This window comes from Etheostoma cragini, chromosome 20 (genome assembly GCF_013103735.1).
Source record: "Etheostoma cragini isolate CJK2018 chromosome 20, CSU_Ecrag_1.0, whole genome shotgun sequence".
NCBI classification, from domain to species: Eukaryota; Metazoa; Chordata; class Actinopteri; order Perciformes; family Percidae; genus Etheostoma; species Etheostoma cragini.
In genome coordinates, this window is record NC_048426.1 from 12,210,097 (window position 1) to 12,228,236 (window position 18,140).

Here is an 18,140-nt window from a genome sequence, read left to right on the forward strand (position 1 = left end):
GCAGATAACCATAGGAATGTATAAAGAAACTTTTAAATAACTGAACATCCTCAACTGTTTTATGTGTGGATGGGTGCTGAATTCTCAAAATGAAAAATCCTACAGAAGTTTATTTATTCATGCACAGATGTTCTCTTTCCTTTGAGTGTGCAAACTGATAATAGTGGGTTTTGTTGTACAACTTTCTTGTGCTTAGTAGCAATATGGTTCAGTGCATCTTGAAACATACGTGCATGAAAAAAAAAATACTTTGAGTTCTGTCCTCTTCAAGGCTTTTGTTTAAAAGAAACATGCATATTGTTAATTAAAGACACTTAAGAAAGACGTCCATGACTTTCCCCTAGATTTCCCCAAAACCTAACCATGTCTACAATTACTGCTGTCACAACATCAGTGTAGTAAATGGAGTCATTGAAAGTGACAGCGAGTTTGTGGTGTCTTTTGTTTAGCCAAATGAACCACCAAGTCTTCTTGTTTTTACCTTTTTCATAATAAGCATTTCTCAAGATAGACCTGAAGAGCTCAAGGGTTGCTTATTTTAGCCGTCTCATCATGAGAAGTGTCAAATGAAAAAATTAATCACAACTGATTAGCGATGCAGATTTCACCACCTGCCCCCCTAAACAAACTAAAAAAGGCAGTCCTCCAACACTGATCCAAAGACAATAACTGAAATAGATAAATGTTTATCTAGAAATACTTCCAGAAATCAACAACAGAGAAAATTTGCTTAAAACCTAAAGATATGTACATTAATCATTAATATTAATCATTAATATAAATGATAAATGTTTTAGGGCCTAGGGAGATGGGAGGAGGAAATGACAGGTAGATAAATTACGACTGTGACTTTAAGACCATTTTTCGTAGTTGGGTCCATGGCAGTGGACCACCGGACATCTAACACATTTTCTACTCTGTATGTAACAAATCAGGTTTTCATTTATGATGATCATGCACAATTTAGTCGTTAACATTTTTTCATTTAAATAATAATGTGCTGAAAGTTATTTAAATTGAGCGGAACTAATGTTGCACCATCTGCAGGGTGGTGCAGTACTGAGTGTAAACTGGGTCTGACGTCATTTTGTAAACAACAACAGGCCCTTCAGCATCTGTGTTCACTCCACCCTTGCCGTTGTTTTTGATGTTGGCGCCTTTCCGGGGCTATTAGTGTGTCTTTTTTATTACATTGCTGCCATTCCGTTGCTATAAACACACTTCCTGCCACTTCCCATTAACAGATTCTGTAAATAAATGTAGCTAGCTGCTGTGTTCTGGTAACATTCAGCGTTGTTCACTTCACATTTAGACAGAAGGACGTGCATTGCAAGGTGTGTTTACAGGCGCAGTGACACACTGCTCAACTATATCTCTGTCAATTGAGCTCAGAAACATCAGACTAAACAGAGATATGTGCAATATTTCATTGTCAGGGTGCTGTGCTGCCTGTGGTGTTGCATATTTATTTGTCTCTATTATCTGTTGCTTTTTTCTCTTTTCTATATATCTGTCCATCAGCCAAAAGGCTTTCGGCGGTACTACAGCTCTCCATTACTGATCCAGGAACAGTATGGCTGCATCAAAGAAGTCATGCCCATCGGTGAGCAGCTTACATCTCCACAATAATTTCTCTTCTGTGTAGAATTGCATACCTTAAAGCAAAAACTATACTCCACTTTTTCTAGAACCACCTTTCCACTTGAGCTGTTTAAGAAGATGCACCTACCTGTTTTTTAGTATTGTAAATCCCAACATGCCTATCCTGAAAGTGTAACATTTGTTTGCCGTCAGCTTTTATTATGTATTCCTTCTTTTCCAAAGCCTGTGGCAATAAGGTGGACCCTGTGTATGAGGCCTTGAGATTTGGGACATCGCTGGCACAAAAGGCCAAGAGGGCCAGTGGCTCTGAGTCTCCACACAGAAACTCGGTAAGAAAAGACAATTTATAATGTTGGATAGTGTTTGGTCACTGAAACTTTTAGTTGCATTTTTCCTATTTCAAATCTTCTCTTTGTTAAGATATAATGCACATACAGGTTGTCACAAACCAATTCATTTATTATGCTTTTTATATTTTGTCCCTTTGCAACGGACATGCTGTAGCTGATGGTCTAAATAGATACTGCCACAGCAGGCCTGTAAACACTACCAATAAAGGCAGTCTGGTCCAGGCAGCGATGAAGGGCAATGTCAGTGTGCTGATTGTACTGTACAGCTACACTCTCCAGCCTCCTTTCCATCTCTGTGTGTAATACACAAGGAAATTTGTTTGTCATAGCTTATCATTTTTAGTGTAAGCTAAACTGTATATGCAGTCTGGATTTGTATGCCTTTGTATGATGACATCTGAAAGCTGTTGGGTTGGGGCCATTCTGTCCTGTCCTGTGCAGCTGTTAGTGAATGGGTGTGTGTGTGTCGATGAAAGCTCACAGAGACAATGTGATCCCAACAGGGGTTATGATAATAGTTTCCAAATGCTACACTACGGATTTCTCTAAAACAGCTGGTTCGACTGTGCAATTGGAAACATTTTCAGCTGGTTTTCAGCTCAGAAACTGAACTTAATCCGTTTATCGTTATCTAACGTTAACTTTCTATCCATCTAATCTGTTTTATCTCTTCTCTCTGATCTCTGCAGACCAGTGACTTGGATAAGGTTCCAGAGGAAGTAGTGGCTCACAGCAGTAGGCAGGAGTTGTCGAGAAAACACAGCGATGATGGTAAGTATCTGTTGCGGTACATTGTGTGCATCTGGATTACAGCCAGGTAGTGACACAGGGAAAAACACACTGCTATTGCTCTTGCCACCAGGGAGTCTGAGAAGTTTGCAACATCAAATTCTCCTCCTGTGAACCGTCAAATAAGGTTCCTCATTGTTTTCATCTGAACTAAACTCCTGCCTCTCTTTTTGCTCTCTCTTTTTGGAAAAAACCTAAAGAAACTTTGGACTTTTCTTGTTTTATCTGCATTGTGTGTAGCTCTTGATTTATTGGTGCTTGGGTTCTTTGAGATGCACAATAGTCTCTGTAGAAAAATGAAGGACATTGACCCTTCACTATCTCGATTATTCACTCTTAGCAGTGAAGGCACAACGTCAAACAGGCGCGGCTACAATGCTGCTGAGGATGAACTTCCTCCTGAGCATACCACCTGACCCAACAAAAGAACAAATTTGTTTTTTGCAAAGGCCACATGTCGGCATTGACACTGCTTTGTTGATAGTGCATGGGTTAATGAAAAAAGACTATGGAAATGAAAAACAATCTTCAATTAAATGGTATGGATATTTGTGAACTAAGTGACATTTTTGGTGACATCTTTGATTTAGTGCCAAGGTTTCCAATTGCACACAAGCTAACTTGTAATTAAACCAGTTATGAAATTTGCCCTTTTGATTCAGCATTTAATTAATCATGGGACAAAATATCATTTTTTACCAGTTTTCTTGCAAAGTCCTAAAAGTAGCAAAGACATCCGTATGCTTTTCGTAATGTTATTATTTGTCCAACGTATAATTTAACACACATTGCAGCTTTAAGGGGCTGCAAGAAGGAGTATTGAATTTTGTCTTGTTTCGTAAAATATGGTTGTTGATTAACTGTAGTTCTTCTTTTTTTGTTTTTCTTTGCAGTTTTCACAGTCATTGAGAACGGAACCCAACATTACCTCCAGCCAGAAAGAAACCCTGACAATTTTCCGGTAAGAAACAATTCCAGCCATCCAATTGTTTTACATTAAACACATCTAATGCTGACAAGTCTGTGTGTGAATGAATACAACATACATGCCTGATCAGTTTTTCTAACATATACCTGCAGTTCAGTCCTGTCAACAAATCAGACTTTCAGATCTTTTGTATTATGGAGGCAACATGTAAAGCAATAGGGTGATTACAGTAATGTATCCATTCTAGTGAAAACCCTCTTTATCTGTTGGTTCTTTTCAACAAAATAATGATCCCAGTAAATTTTAACAGCATGTATACACAGTAATTAACTATTTTTTAGATGAAAATGTACCAAAGATTTAAGGAGCAAAAATAATAAACTGTTAATTATAGAAGGAAGAATGAGAAAAAAGTAAACTTAATGGCCCTCATTTATCAACCTAACGTAGAAACCAGCGCAGATATTAGTGCAGAAATCATCTTACAACAGGCTTTACGGGGGATTCAATCATCAATCAGAGCATACTAATGGTCGTACATTGATAAATGCAGCGTCTGGAAAGGGTCGTAATTTAAATATCACGCCCCAATATATTCTCAGTTTTGAGGCCTCCCCCCTACAGTTTACGACATGGCCAGACATAATCTGGCTAAAAAGCGGCACTTTTCAGAGGTGGGGATTGAAACCCTGACATCTCAGTTTAATTTGCAGCAATGTGTATCCTATTTGGCAGCCTAAAAACTGGTGTTAGGCTGTAGGAAGAATGCGGAACAGAAAGAGATCACTGATGGAGTCAACAGTGTTTCCGTATAAATCGTACTCCAGCTGAAGTTTACTTAATTTATACATCCTTGACATATGTATACTCCTGATAGTAATATATAGGCTTATATTGCAATCTCTTAGGCCTACATGTAGGTGTACCTATATTTAAATAAACACACGGTAGCACAGTTTATGCAGTGTTTTTTTCGTGAGTCAGAGCCAGGCAACAGCTGTGAGGGAGAGCGCATGTCCTCTGCAAGCCAAAATACGTCAGTCAATGGCAGAAAGAAATCGTTGTGCCACTTGTGGCCATTGACAACACTTTAAAAGACAAATGAAAAACTGAAGAATACATAAAAACTGTTGCAATGTGTGCCTCATCATGTTTCCTGAATTGAATACCATTGCCAAACATGGTACCTTATGAAAGCGAGGAGTAATATACTGTGTGTAGCCCCCGGTTGGGGCTGTCCTGGACACTGCTCTCTCGGCATCTGGCTCCATCACTACATTTATGGCACCCTCTTTTTCTGTGCGATGTTCTGCAGAACCCCACAGGCCCAAAAAAAACGTTTTCTGGCGTGTACAGCAACTCTTGTTAACTTTTCTCCTCACTTTTCACGATGGTTGTTATTCTGCTTCTTGAACTAACAGTAACGGGCATTATTGGTGCAGTCTGAAAACCTCTGAGAGCAGACTCTGTCCACTGACCATTGCCTGAACTCTTTGTGGTCACTCTGAGAACTGATACCGAGCCAGTCTTTTCTGTGTCCATTAAGCATGCTGCTCCTTGCCCCTCGCATTTATCCTCACTGCTGATTTTCCCAGGACTCTGAAGGAAAAACTTCTCTTCCTGCTGTAACAAATCATACCCGAGCTGACACGACCACTGGCCTGTGCTGAAGAAGAAAAGCCTTACGTAAAGTTTGGATCTGTAGCTCTGGGGGCTCAGTCTTTCAGCAACTACTCTCTACAATGTAGATGCAGTGCTAATGGTGCAAAATTCATGCTTGTGAGAGAGAAAAAGGTTAAACCTCTATGAACATGTTGGCACCACCTGCAGAGTAACAATGAATATTTCATGGGCAAATTTTAAAACTGCTCTATTCCTGCATATATTCCATAATGGGTTTTGTTGGTGATGTGCTTTAAGCATTAATGTTCTTTGTAAACAGTTTTTATGTGCAACCGTCTATCCTGTTTGCATTTATAGTTTAACAAGTTTATCTCAGTTGTCGACAGTGGAAAAAAATACACAGATACAAGGCAAAAAATACTGACGTGCACAAACACAAACTATCCTCCGCAATACAATCTAGCAGTACAGCGCTTCCTTTCGGGGAAAAGTCTTGAAGTGCATTGTGCTGTGTTATCAGGTTGGACCAAGCACAGCTAACAGAGGGCTGTTTGTCTGTCGCCGACAGATGGAGGCTCTGCAGGGTAATGAGCAGAGAAAAATGCTTGAAAACTGCTTCTTCGCCAGAGAAGGAGCCTCCAATTTTAGATGAGAGACTCACACGCACACACTGTCACACACAAGATCCCCATCTGTTCACACTTCCCAGGTTTTGTGTTAAACTACCCAAGATCAATTGACAGTAAAATAGTCTTCCCATGCTACAGTATGATTTCTTTTTGGATTCTCTGATTGAAAAGTTTGATATCGTAGTAGGTGGTGCTCTTTTCGTTTGTCTGTGCATTTAAGGCAGCTTCTGTTTATCCAAACAAAATTCTGGTGCTTCTGTTGTTACCAGAAGGTGTAAAATGTTAGCCTGACGTCGTCATACTCAGATTGTAGTCAGAATATTAGTCTGATACTGCTCCATTGGGCTGTGATTATTTGCCGTGTTTCAACCAAACCAGGAAAGAAAATGCCTCTGCACTCAATTGGATAGACCTACAACCAGTCAGAGCAAAAGAGTATGTGACGTATGTTGACCTTTTGCCAAATCCTGTAGGAAGGACGGCCAAAACAATTTTGATTGAAAAATGCCTTGATTACGGTTCTCTGCTCCTCTTTTAAAATGAATGCGCTGTCGATATTTTCTATAACAGACGCAATGGTGGAATCTACACATATCAACTCTCCAGTGGCAGCCGCTTTGTTGTAAACGTATTCAACCCAAGCCCTCTTTGGTAACGTGGTTGATACCGTTACTGTTTATCATCTGTCCATCATCGTATAAAGCCCGCCCTAACAATTTCATTTGTCCGAACAGCTCTGGTTTGAGCACTGTTGCTCCACAACGGAACAAGTCCAGACCGAACTTCCCAACCTCAAATGTTGTGGGTAAGTTCGGCTGGCATCCAGGCTAAAAAATTGTATCACCATAGCCTCTCTAAAGATATTAGCTAAACATTAGCTCCTACAGCTGCACCAATCAATATTTTTATAAACTGTTGGATCAAATGACAAGATGTAGTGACTAGTTTGTGTATATAATGGAGCATTTAGCTGCTATATAGCAAGATATTATTCTCAGGAGTTGGGGGAGCAAAGCAGTGCCAGAGGGAGAGTGAAATGCAACATTCACAACATGACTCCAAATTAAAGCTCCTATTGCTCTGTGTTGGCTAGATATGTATAAATAGGCAACTGTTGGCTAACAGGTTCACCATAAGAAGTTTATAAGGGAGTAATATTTTAAGCTTGTTCGCAGGTTGTTTTACTACCCCTAAGGGGTTACATCTTACTGCACATCAGTTACTGCAGATTAAAAGGAATGCACACTGCTCTCCTATTTCCCTTTTTCCATTTTTCTTTCACCACAATGTCCCTCACTACATATACAGTACGGTCTTCTTTTCCGATAATTCAGTTACAAAGGAGGTTGTTATCTCGAACTGCCCAACCTCTCATTCAGTGCTCCATGCTAGCACAGCATCGAGAGCCTCTCATGGCCAGCGAGCAGCTCTTAGTTAGCTATAATGGATTGCCAGTGCTTGATGTTGTTGTTTCACCCAGAGGCCACATAGGCAGTTTGCCTTGTGGCTGCAGTTAACTCAACTCATCCATCAGCCACATTGGATGACGCTCAGGGAGACATAAAAGACCAGAAACAATTCTTTTTGAGAGCTATACAGCACCACAAAGATGGCCAATTCGGCTGCTGTCTATCAAAAACAATCATTAGTGCATCTTAAAAAGTAATTCTCATATTTTTTGGCCATAGGCAATTATGCAGGAACAAGTTATCATTTTGGAGGGATTTCAGACAACAAGAAAATGCCCACCAGTTTTCTGAGCAGGTGTGAAGAGCGCCAGAATGGTGGCGCATTTCCCTTATAATTGTGCTCACACTTCAATAACAACTTCTGTCCTGTTTAAACTTCCTGAGCGTTCATGAAAACCTGATCCTGCTCTCCCACACATGTTAACGGTAGATTAAAAGAAACAGATTGTCGAACAACTTAAGTGGCTCCCCGGTCTATCAGTGTTCTGTAAACAAAGGCTTCTTCTGCATATGTGAATGTCAAAAGACTATTTTAAGATACCACTGCGAGAAAAGTAACAATAGAGAATATGGTGTTGTGTAGTATTTGTGTGACTGTGAGCATTGTTTAACTTGTCAGCGTCAGCAAGGTTTTCTATTCCCTGAGACTTCTTGAAAACAAAATCTGTATTTTTATGTGTTTCCGTGGGTGTGTGTTTGTGTGTGTGTGTTGTCTAGATGGAGCATCTCCAGCTACAGAAAGATGTCCTTAAACTCAGAACCTATGTGGCCTTGTTCAACTTCACTGCCCAAGACAGCCATGACCTGGAGATGAGGTTAGTGTACACATACACACATCATTCTAATCCAGAAAAAAATTAACTCTTTTGATACATTGTTATGCTATTCAAAATGTTCTGAAGAAAAGAATACACAAAGAAAACTAGAATGGCACTGGGAGAGCGCAGTAAAAGATAATTTGTCTATCCGCCCCGTGATTCAGATTCTGCTTACTTAATCTTAGGCCAAACAAATATGTTCCTAAATATTGCAATTACACTTTTAATGATCATTACTTCTTTGAATATATTTGGATTTTACATCAGTATTCAGACTCTAGCGATAAGGGGAAGGGGGTCTATTCTCTTATTATTAATTACCACTATCATCATAATATATGATTAGTTGTATATGCAGAGAAACACAATCTCTGTGTGATTTGTTCGTGAGATTCATTCACTGACGTTACAACAACGTTACAACATCAATCATGATCTTCATACATGTTGCACCTGTCAATTGCAGTTGCTCTAAACTTGCCTTGCATGCTCTGTAACATACATAATGTAAATCTCCAAAAATAACACAAAAAAACTCAATCATATTGTACTTTATGCTTGTACACGTCATACAATCACAAACACACGTGTACACAAGGTGTTTCATTTACGTTGGGAAATAGGGTGACATGCTGGTCTGAAAACCTCTCTTCCTCTGTGTCTATATTCATCTACTCTTTAATGTCAGTAAGTTAATAAGTATGTCTGTGTTTTATTTTATATAATCGTTGTATTAAGAGCACTAGAAGTCAGCGCATATACGTAAGTTTGCAAAACTAATTAGCTTCCTCTTTGTAGGTAATGGTCCTCAAAGATTTAATTCTCTGGGGTGGCCTCATTAATAGTACCTATGTGTGTGTTCCATGATGTCTATTAATATCAGTCAATCTCACGTCTTCTTGGATTTATCCCGAGAGTCTTTGGAAAGTCCATTTAGAAGTCCATATATAGTTTCCATTAGGCGTACAAAGTGTACCAGTGGCTACGAGGGAATATATTGTTTTTGAATGCTGGCAAAAAACATATATTATTTTGGTTATACATAAATTCTCAGAAAACATACAGAAAGAACTTGAACAATGGCCACAAAAGAAGGTAATTTAAGGGTTAGGGTCTAGGGTCTGTCAAGTATATCTAATGTTACTAAAAGACTAGCAGTGAGGGTAACCATCTTGCATAAATATAAAATGTAGACAGTTGTAGAATGAATTTGGGAAACTGTGTCTTTAAGTGCAAAATGCAGCTGCTGCTCTCCGAGGTTTCAAACATACAATCTGAACACAACCGAATTGCTGTGGTGATGTCACACCTGGTGTTGTGGCTTTGGCAGTTGATTAAAAGCACCTGTTGTGTCGTCACTGATTGGGTTGTGGCTCAATTGCTTAAGAGCTGCTCAGCTTCAGTTTTCTGTCCTCTGGGAATCAGCTTTGATTTACTCTTTGAAACACTGTAAAATGAGAAAGTTTGCTCTGGTCAGGTTGGCTGGTGGGCTATGCTTGGTTTTGGCCTGAATTGGTCACAAACAATCTCATTTTGGAGCAAGCACTACACTAAAATATTTTTCTTAAAACATTTGAGGCAAGGCATAAGGCCTCATCTGCAACCTACTTTGCAATAGGCCTGAGGAAGAGAGTATTCATCGTGAGCAATACTTCAGGCTAAGGACCCATTTGCTCCTGGTACTCACAGAAATCCTCCGATGATTTAAGGATATGAGAGTGCATTTGTTCTTTCCCTCTTTCTCCTGCACACACACACACTCATGGATACGGCTGTTCAGTTGTCAGGCTTTTTAATATTCCTTGACTTCTTCTCTTGGTTTCCCTGTTCACCTGCGATGAGGCACAAAGTTCAACAAGCTTTATTTTAAATGTATTCTCTTATAAAAGCCTACATAAATATATTTTTTTTTCTCCTTGAGGTTTCGCTTTAGACAATAATCAAAACATCAAACGCTTGAAGACATAAAATACAAATGAAGGGGAAAAGTGAATATTTAATCAAAAGGTTTAATTTTCAGTTTAAGCAAGAAAATAAGGTTTTTGACTAGTTTCTGTGGCCGCCACATCCTCTGATTACATTATTACCTTCAACTTTGTGGTGATTGTAATGATGAAGAGTTCTGCGTTTTAGAATATGGAATCAGAAAACCCACTTTCTTTTTTGTCTTTTAATGGACAGTGATTTCACAAATCCTTTGTTCTCCCTTTCATGGCTCACGTTTTCGTGATTAATGGGATTTTTAAGGCACAGTACTCAGAGGGCACGCTCATACAATAAATATGTTTACTGTGCTGCCAACGCAGTTTTTACAACAGTGAGTGCTACGCTGTTCCTCAGCTACAATAAACTCGGAGTCAGGGTGAGCATTTCCAAGCAAAGGACAGACAGTTTTGTAATTGAGCCACAAGAGGAAGAAAAAGGGGAATTGCGTAAACGAACATTTGGCTCAACTATGCTGGTCCTTTTTTGTTTTTATAGGTCAAATTTAGCCGACGGCTTTGAACAGATGCTAGTAATTATGGTACATACGGTGATGGTGTAAAATGATTCATACGTTTCCTGGACAAAGAATAATTACTCACAGCAAAGGATTAAGGTGCATCCAATCAGAAAATAACCAAACAACTTGTCTTCTGCTCGACTATACAACATACCATTTATGAACAGGAGGACCGTTTAAAAGAGATCAAGTGTTGACAGAGTTTAACAACGAGTCAACAATTTCAAATAGAAAGGCTTCTTATTTTCACCCAATAACTGTTGATTTTGTTAGCTAAAATGATACATGTCACTAGTAGATTTTGCTAGGTAAGTTAGTTTAAAAAAACTCCATCTCTCCAGATGACTTTTTAATCTTTCCAGCTGTCTCATTTTATATTCCAACGAGAAGCATGTTACAGTGTTAAAAATGCACTCGATTGGTACAATATCGCACTGAAAGACAGAAGCTAGAGAGAATCCAGGATTCACATCTATAAATGTTAACAAAGGTTATCGACATTTTGTTGCAGTTCTGTATTGGTAATTGGTAATGGATTTACTTCAAATTTGTTTGTAGACATGTATCACTAAAGCACAGGGCTAAGGTGGGTCATTAATACCTGCTTTGTAAAGGAGCTCTGTTTCAAAATGTACATGGAGTTATCCAACAATGCAGATGAGAGAAGAAGAACTTTAGTTTTTTGAGTAATTTCTCTTCTGTTTCCCTCTATATTGCAGAGCAGGAGACAGAATCTTATTGGCTGACGACTCCAATGATGACTGGTGGAAGGTAGGTACGATTCCAACATATTTAATTTAAAAGTAGTGACATGGTTCATCTAAAACTTTTTCTGGGTTTACAATTAGAATTAACCTTCCAAGATAAATCTAAACTAATGTTTGCAAGTTAGTTGTTGTCAGTTAACAAATAATGCTAATAGCGTTGTGTTTTCCAGAAAGCGCTTGATAAATTACAGGAAGTTAAGCTGTAAATTATAGAAGCGAGGCAACAGGTCGCCTCAGGACACAACTGCATGACAGATAAATTAGGGAGACAAAAGGGCCTTTACGTGACTGTACAGACACAGCCGGCTGCCACCAGACCATGAAGGAACTCATCACGCATTTAAACTTAGTTTCTGTTCTCTATATGGCGGTAGATAAACAAAGACATCTGGCATGTTTGCACGACTTCACCTGATACATCACCTGCAAGCAGTACAATGTATAAGTACTGAAGGTGAAGACATATACTGTATCCTGGATCTTTGTCTTTATATCTATGTATGTACCAGGTAAAAGCAATTATAATAAAAAAAACATAACGGGTTTATGTACTTGTAACCAACATAACCCCTGTTATTTTTTTCAAGGATTTAAACAGTCACTGAGTTTAAAATGTTCTTGTGTACTATGCAGCTCTCCCATGTGTCAGCTGTTTTCATATTTGATGTTTTTTTCTATTTTTCTTTTCTTTTTAGGGGGTAATTGAGGACAGGATCGGTTTCTTCCCAGCAGCCTATGCTCATCAGGTGCGGGTTGAAGACCAAGTGTTCAGGTGTACTAGGACGTTCATTGGCTGTAAGGAACAAGGCCAGATCACCCTGAAGGAGGGACAGGTACAGTGCCAACCTTATGAGGATGATAATGATGATGATGATGATGATGATGATGATGATGATTAGGTAGATGTTGAATATTTTTAGTGAAAAGTCTTCACATAAAGCCAGGCTTGATAGTAAAATAGTTTATTTTTATTCTAAATTAGCCTCTGCGTTATTCTAGGTTGTCTGTGACAACTTCTACATCTGAAAGGACTCTGCCTTCTATTTCTAGTTCTTCTTTAATTATTGATGTATTATCAGAGCATTACTGGGTATTGACCTTTTGGGAGCTATTGTGTCTTTTTCAGCTATTAAGACACTCAACATAACGCATGCCGCAAGAAGCAGAATGCTACCCAGTAAAGCTGTATATTAAAAACAACATACGTAAAGTGTATTTTAATTGCAAATTAAATTATTTGTTGTATTATTTGAAGGTTTGTCATAGGTCAGTTTTGCAGAAATGTATTGCATGGATGTCAAATTGTAGAGCATTGTTGCTGTTTCACCAACCAACCAACCAACCAACCAGATGCTCAAGTATCAAAAGACCAAACAGGAAGAAGAAAAACACTAGCTGACTAACATCCTTGATGTCTGCAAAAGTGGCCTTTTTGAAACACTGGATGTCAGAAATGTTTCAATTGTACACTCTGGCTTTAAATGAATGCATGTAAGAAAAAGCTGCAATCTTTTTGTACATAGAAGCCTTTCAAAACCTGTCGGATTAACCAGAAATTACTTGGTAATCCAGCTAAAAAAAGATAGTTTTCTTAGTTTATAATAAAGTGACTTTTTAGAGATGAGAAAACTTTCACCAGACAGTAACGGTTTGTTGTTAAGGTTAATTGCCTGCCGTTAAGAGCCACAAAGACAAAACAAAGGATTAATTTAGACCAAATATTAGCGGGGTTGATCACATGAACGTCCTTGTCATTATGTGTTGGAGAAGCAATGACCTTTATTGTGTGGACATTAAAATGTCCACATTACACCTGTGTCTAATTCATGATCATACCCCCGCCATTGAAGCACATCAGATTCACATCATCCAGCAGTCCTTTAGCCAGCTTATTACCCTTCTGCAACTCCCACGTCACCTCTTACCTCTAGTGACTCTTCCCTGCATATGCTTGCTCACTGAATAGTTTAACTTGAGTTGTCTGATAGAGGATCCCTCTTAGAAGTTACCAGTAGATTAGCATGTTGGCATAATGGCTGTACTTAGATTAGCTCCCCCTTTTTCCACAATGCTTTCCAGGAGATGATGGGACTCAGAGGAGACTAAAGTAAGCAACCCTCAGTGGAGATAAAACCACTGAAAACAAGATGATTCTGTGACCTGCTGCCCTTCTTTGCCACAAACCCAGGGGGAGATTTTGGATTGTACTAACCCTAACCCATGCAAAGATTATGTGTCGTGGTCCATCTTGAGGGACTTTATGTGTTGATATAAAATAACAGTATTTATTCCTCAGAACACCCCCTATCATGTTTGGATCTCAGTACCCACAATCAGTACACTAATCATGTCGATATTATTAACAGTAGAAATTGCAACTACAGCATCATCATCGTCATCATCATCATCATCTTTAATGTAATGATAATAATAAATGAAGCAATTATTTACACTCCAGATGGGCAACACAAAACACAAATCTTTTGATATAAAACGTTAAAAAAACACCTCCAGATTACTTGTAATAAACCAGTAAAAATAAAAAAAATTAGAGACTAATGCACATAGAAACAGGGACTAGAGAGACAATGATAAAATGGAAAGTTATGTTTTGTTTTGTTGAATATGCTAATGCTAGACGACATGTGGAGCTTTCATGTGTCATAAAAAGCTTTTCTGAAAAACATATCGGCAGAAGACCATGTAGCTAGTAGTATGTAATGTACTAGAAGAGTTTAAAATCTACCTTAAAAACGGACAGGTAACCATACTAAATGCTTGCCTAACTTAAATCTTGAGAACGAGCTCCAGACATATAGGACCAATGGTATGCCACCAGTGCTATACGTTGTTTTGACCAACTGTTTCATACTATGTTTGACTACTTGTTCACTGTACTTTCATTCTTGGTAGTTTTTAAATTAAAGTAAAATTTCCTTTTTTCTCCTTAGATCTGTGTGAGCAGTGAGGGCGAACACAGTGGCTTCATCAGAGTGGGGAGTGGAAAGAAGAGAGGCTTTGTGCCCTGTGACATTCTAGAAATCATCTGAGACACTCAGAATTAAGGGGGGGGGGGGGGGGGGGGGGGGGGGGGGGGTTAGAGGAACTGTTGCCTGGAAATTTGGAGGGGAGGAAAGTGAACCTGCAAAATAGCTCCAAGAGAACAGTAAAGGAGATTTTATAAAAGTACATAAAAGTGATGCTGGCTTTGACAGTGATGAGGACTGTTGTACTCTGTTGCAGGTCAGAGTCTCTGTCCCGTACTTTACTTCCTCTCAGCACAGAGGAAGATGCTGAACTGGCAGACTGTTTGTTGTTTGCATGGAGACAGGAAATCACTGTTTTACTGGACTTGACTTCATTTCTAGAGCCAATGTGTGTGTTTCTTTTCCCCTTAGTTTTATTCTGTTACAAGCTGTTTATTCTGTTACAAGCATTTTTGGAAAGTAAAACAGCTTCCTGGCTGTTTCAGACAAAAAAAAGGAAACAAACACTTAATACAATGATTATTTTTCAAGGTTTTGGCATACACAATGACATTCCCCTTACAACTTGTTTAGTTTCCCATGCTAAGCATGTTTCCTGCTTTTATAAGAAAAGTAGTCTGCAATAGACGCCGGAGTGTCTGATCATTTTGGATGACAAAACCCTTGGTCTCAGAAAGGTAATCTGAAATACTGAATAAACATATACAAGAATATTTACTTTCTTTGAAGCCTCAAATCTCCCTTAAAATATGGTTAACTCCTACCTGCCATATAGCTTTCTGCTACACAGTCCTATGAAATAACTTCAAAAGGTTTCCGTTTCCGGTTTGCGGTTCAGGTGAGAAACTGCACATCAGATGCAACAAAGAGATGCGTGGGAGTATTTTCAGAGGAGTTTGAAACAATCAAAGACTTCAGAAATTATCAGTGGTCTTCCAAAAATACCGCCCTCATATTCCCTGGATTTATAATGTCTGACTTATTGTAATTAACAATTTTATTTAATGGTGACGGTAATACATTGACATCAACATTAGAATCAGAAGCTAAAATTAAATGAACATCTGTGGACAGTCTCCATGCTGCAGTATCTATTAGATTTATCGTTTAAAGCTTGTCTTTTCTTTAATTTTCTCTCTTATTTGTCATTTTTGTCAAAAGATTCACAACTTCATTGCTATAAAAGTGAATGAGAAAGTACATCTAGGATAAAATCGGGACATTCATGATTTAATGATGGTGGAACCTGCTGCATGGGGATGACCTGTGAACAAATGACGGTGCCTGTAAGACAATGAAACATTTCTACTTTGCGTGTTGACTTTAAACGTGATCCCTCTCGTGTGATTCTCCTCTTTCTCAGCCCTAACGTTTCAGAACAACACTTCTTGTTCAGATTCTGGTTAAGTTTGTTTTAAAGAGGTGTTGCATCATAGTAGATGTAGTATATATCTCTTATAGGGTTGTTCTGCACTGAAACTTGGCTTTGTTGAATGTCCAAGAAGTCCACATTGTACATAATGTACATACAAGATTAAAATGTCTTCTTTATCACAATAATGATTTTTGTGGTGTCTCCTCTTTCTGTAAAGAAGACTTTTTTCAAAGAATTGTTTAAAAAAACACATGCCTAATATTTTATATACTGTGTTCTCATCCGGAATGTTACTCATTCATCCGTCTGTCAGCATGATTCCTTAATTTCTGTCATGTTCTCTTTTCTCTGGTGCTCATTCATTTGCTATTGATAATAAGCTCATCATTCGCTCGAGTGGGCCTACCAAAAATTATGCATCATGCAATTATCCTTATTACAATGTGATATAGTTGCCAGTAAAAACAACTCAATTGTGACTCAGTTATTAACAAACCTATCTTCACAGCAATATAGACAAGTAATGCACCAAGATGCTTTTATGAAGTTATAAATACAACATTTTCTTTGTTTCAGTTTTCACATCAGTCCATAACTCTTAATGCCAAAAGTTATGCCTCTCATTATTTACTAATCATGGAAGCACACAAAAAATCTAAATGAATTTTAGATGTTGTGAAAGCTAGACCATTGGCAATCACTTTGCAGGTTCACTAACTTGGTTGTGTTATGCATTAACTCAGAGGTTTTCCATTTTATATTCGTTAGGTTCATTAGGATTTTTGCTTACACTGTTATCCAAAGCGTAAAAGAAACTGTAAACTGTCGTTTCCAGGACACTTTATGATCTCTTCATCTCACAGCTCATTAAGTCTTGCTGGTTTAGCCCCAATTCATCTCCCGGACCATCTGACCAGACAATCTGCACAACCTGCAGTCCACCATGAGAGTCTGGTTCAGACTTTTGAGGCTTCAACAGCTCCATTAAGAAATGTTTTCTGGAAGCACAACCCAACTATACAAGTTTTTTTCAAGGCATTTTTCTATTTCAGTCCTTTTTCCTTTCTGTGTCTGTACAATGGCACACACCAGGCCTTCACTGCAGGGTGCCAACATGTCTCAGAGAGTTGATTCTACCACCACCTTTTGGTTCATTAGAGTAACAGCAACATCTCGTTATCGTTGAGCACTACAAGACTAATGAAGAGCTGATTCTGTAATGTTCCAGTGCAACAGCATCTCAACTGCAGTGGAACAAGTCACATTTGAAACTTTCACACATTCACCACATGAGCTGAAGTTGTGAGTAATCCAAAGTTGGCCCAACATAAGAACTCAAGTAGAAATGATTTCTATATTAAAGTTCAACTTAAAGCTGCAGTAATCAATATTTTTAAATGAATGTGAAAGCAGTTGCTTGTATTGGTAAGCCACAATTATAATTACTAGCCTACATACTATTGTCACCTAATTCTGCAGTTCCTCTTAGCTCTAAGGAGCTTTATAGCATCTTCCACCTCATTGTTTCAGTTGTCCCACAACTTTACTGGTTTTAGTTAATTCTCTCTACTCTAATCAGTGTTGTTTCCAGACACATCAAAGAGCAGTTTCCATTGAAAAGAAACTCTAAAAACCAACTGTACACAATCTGCCCTGCACCAAACAGAAGACATAAACACAATGGAGCATCTAGCAGCTAAAGAGACACATATTTCCTGCAGAAATTAGAGACACAAAAAAACAGAGCTAACATAGAGTAGATACTGGTCTTGCATTTGCCAAGAGTTCAAATGTACTATAATGTTGCTCTGTGGATGCTGGGTGTGTACATGGGTAATTGTTTGCTAACACATAACTTCATTATGTGATAAAATGTTAATAATGTAATTGTGTTTACAGCTTGTTTTGCTAAGTAGTCAAGTAAAAATAAATGAATGCCAGTTGAAGTCGAAAAAACCTCACTCTTGGTCAATGGATCCATTTTTTAATGGACTGTATCTCCAAAGTTTTGAATGGGAACAATGTTTTTTATGGATTAGACTGTAAAGGGAACATGTGGGATATTCCAGCATTTCAATATGTGCAAAAGTGACACACAGGACATGTAGCCTACATCTACTTATTAAAACAATTAAATTAAGTTAAAAATGGTTTCCACGTCTCATAGTGTGCGTCTTAAAGAGTGTATAGATGAACTGTGAAGTGATTTAAGTGTGAAGCAGGAAGGAAACAGACAGCCTTTACCACATTGTTGGTGGTGGTGGTGGTGTGAAGACATTTGAAGAAATGTCCATGATCAT

At 38.4% G+C, this 18,140-nt stretch overlaps 1 protein-coding gene across 2 annotated transcripts in view; it reads left to right on the forward strand.

Annotated features, from left to right (window-relative positions):
- stac (SH3 and cysteine rich domain) overlaps nucleotides 1-16,028 on the forward strand; it is a 31,064-nt gene extending 15,036 nt beyond the window's left edge. For both annotated transcript variants that reach the window (XM_034859255.1, XM_034859256.1), the window contains 8 exons: nucleotides 1,522-1,603; nucleotides 1,825-1,931; nucleotides 2,642-2,723; nucleotides 3,635-3,702; nucleotides 8,108-8,205; nucleotides 11,431-11,482; nucleotides 12,174-12,311; nucleotides 14,430-16,028. In XM_034859255.1, coding sequence (XP_034715146.1) covers nucleotides 1,522-1,603; nucleotides 1,825-1,931; nucleotides 2,642-2,723; nucleotides 3,635-3,702; nucleotides 8,108-8,205; nucleotides 11,431-11,482; nucleotides 12,174-12,311; nucleotides 14,430-14,528 — 726 coding nt within the window. In that variant the 3' untranslated portion in view covers nucleotides 14,529-16,028. The remainder of the gene's footprint in view (nucleotides 1-1,521; nucleotides 1,604-1,824; nucleotides 1,932-2,641; nucleotides 2,724-3,634; nucleotides 3,703-8,107; nucleotides 8,206-11,430; nucleotides 11,483-12,173; nucleotides 12,312-14,429) is intronic.
- Nucleotides 16,029-18,140: the final 2,112 nt, after the last annotated feature.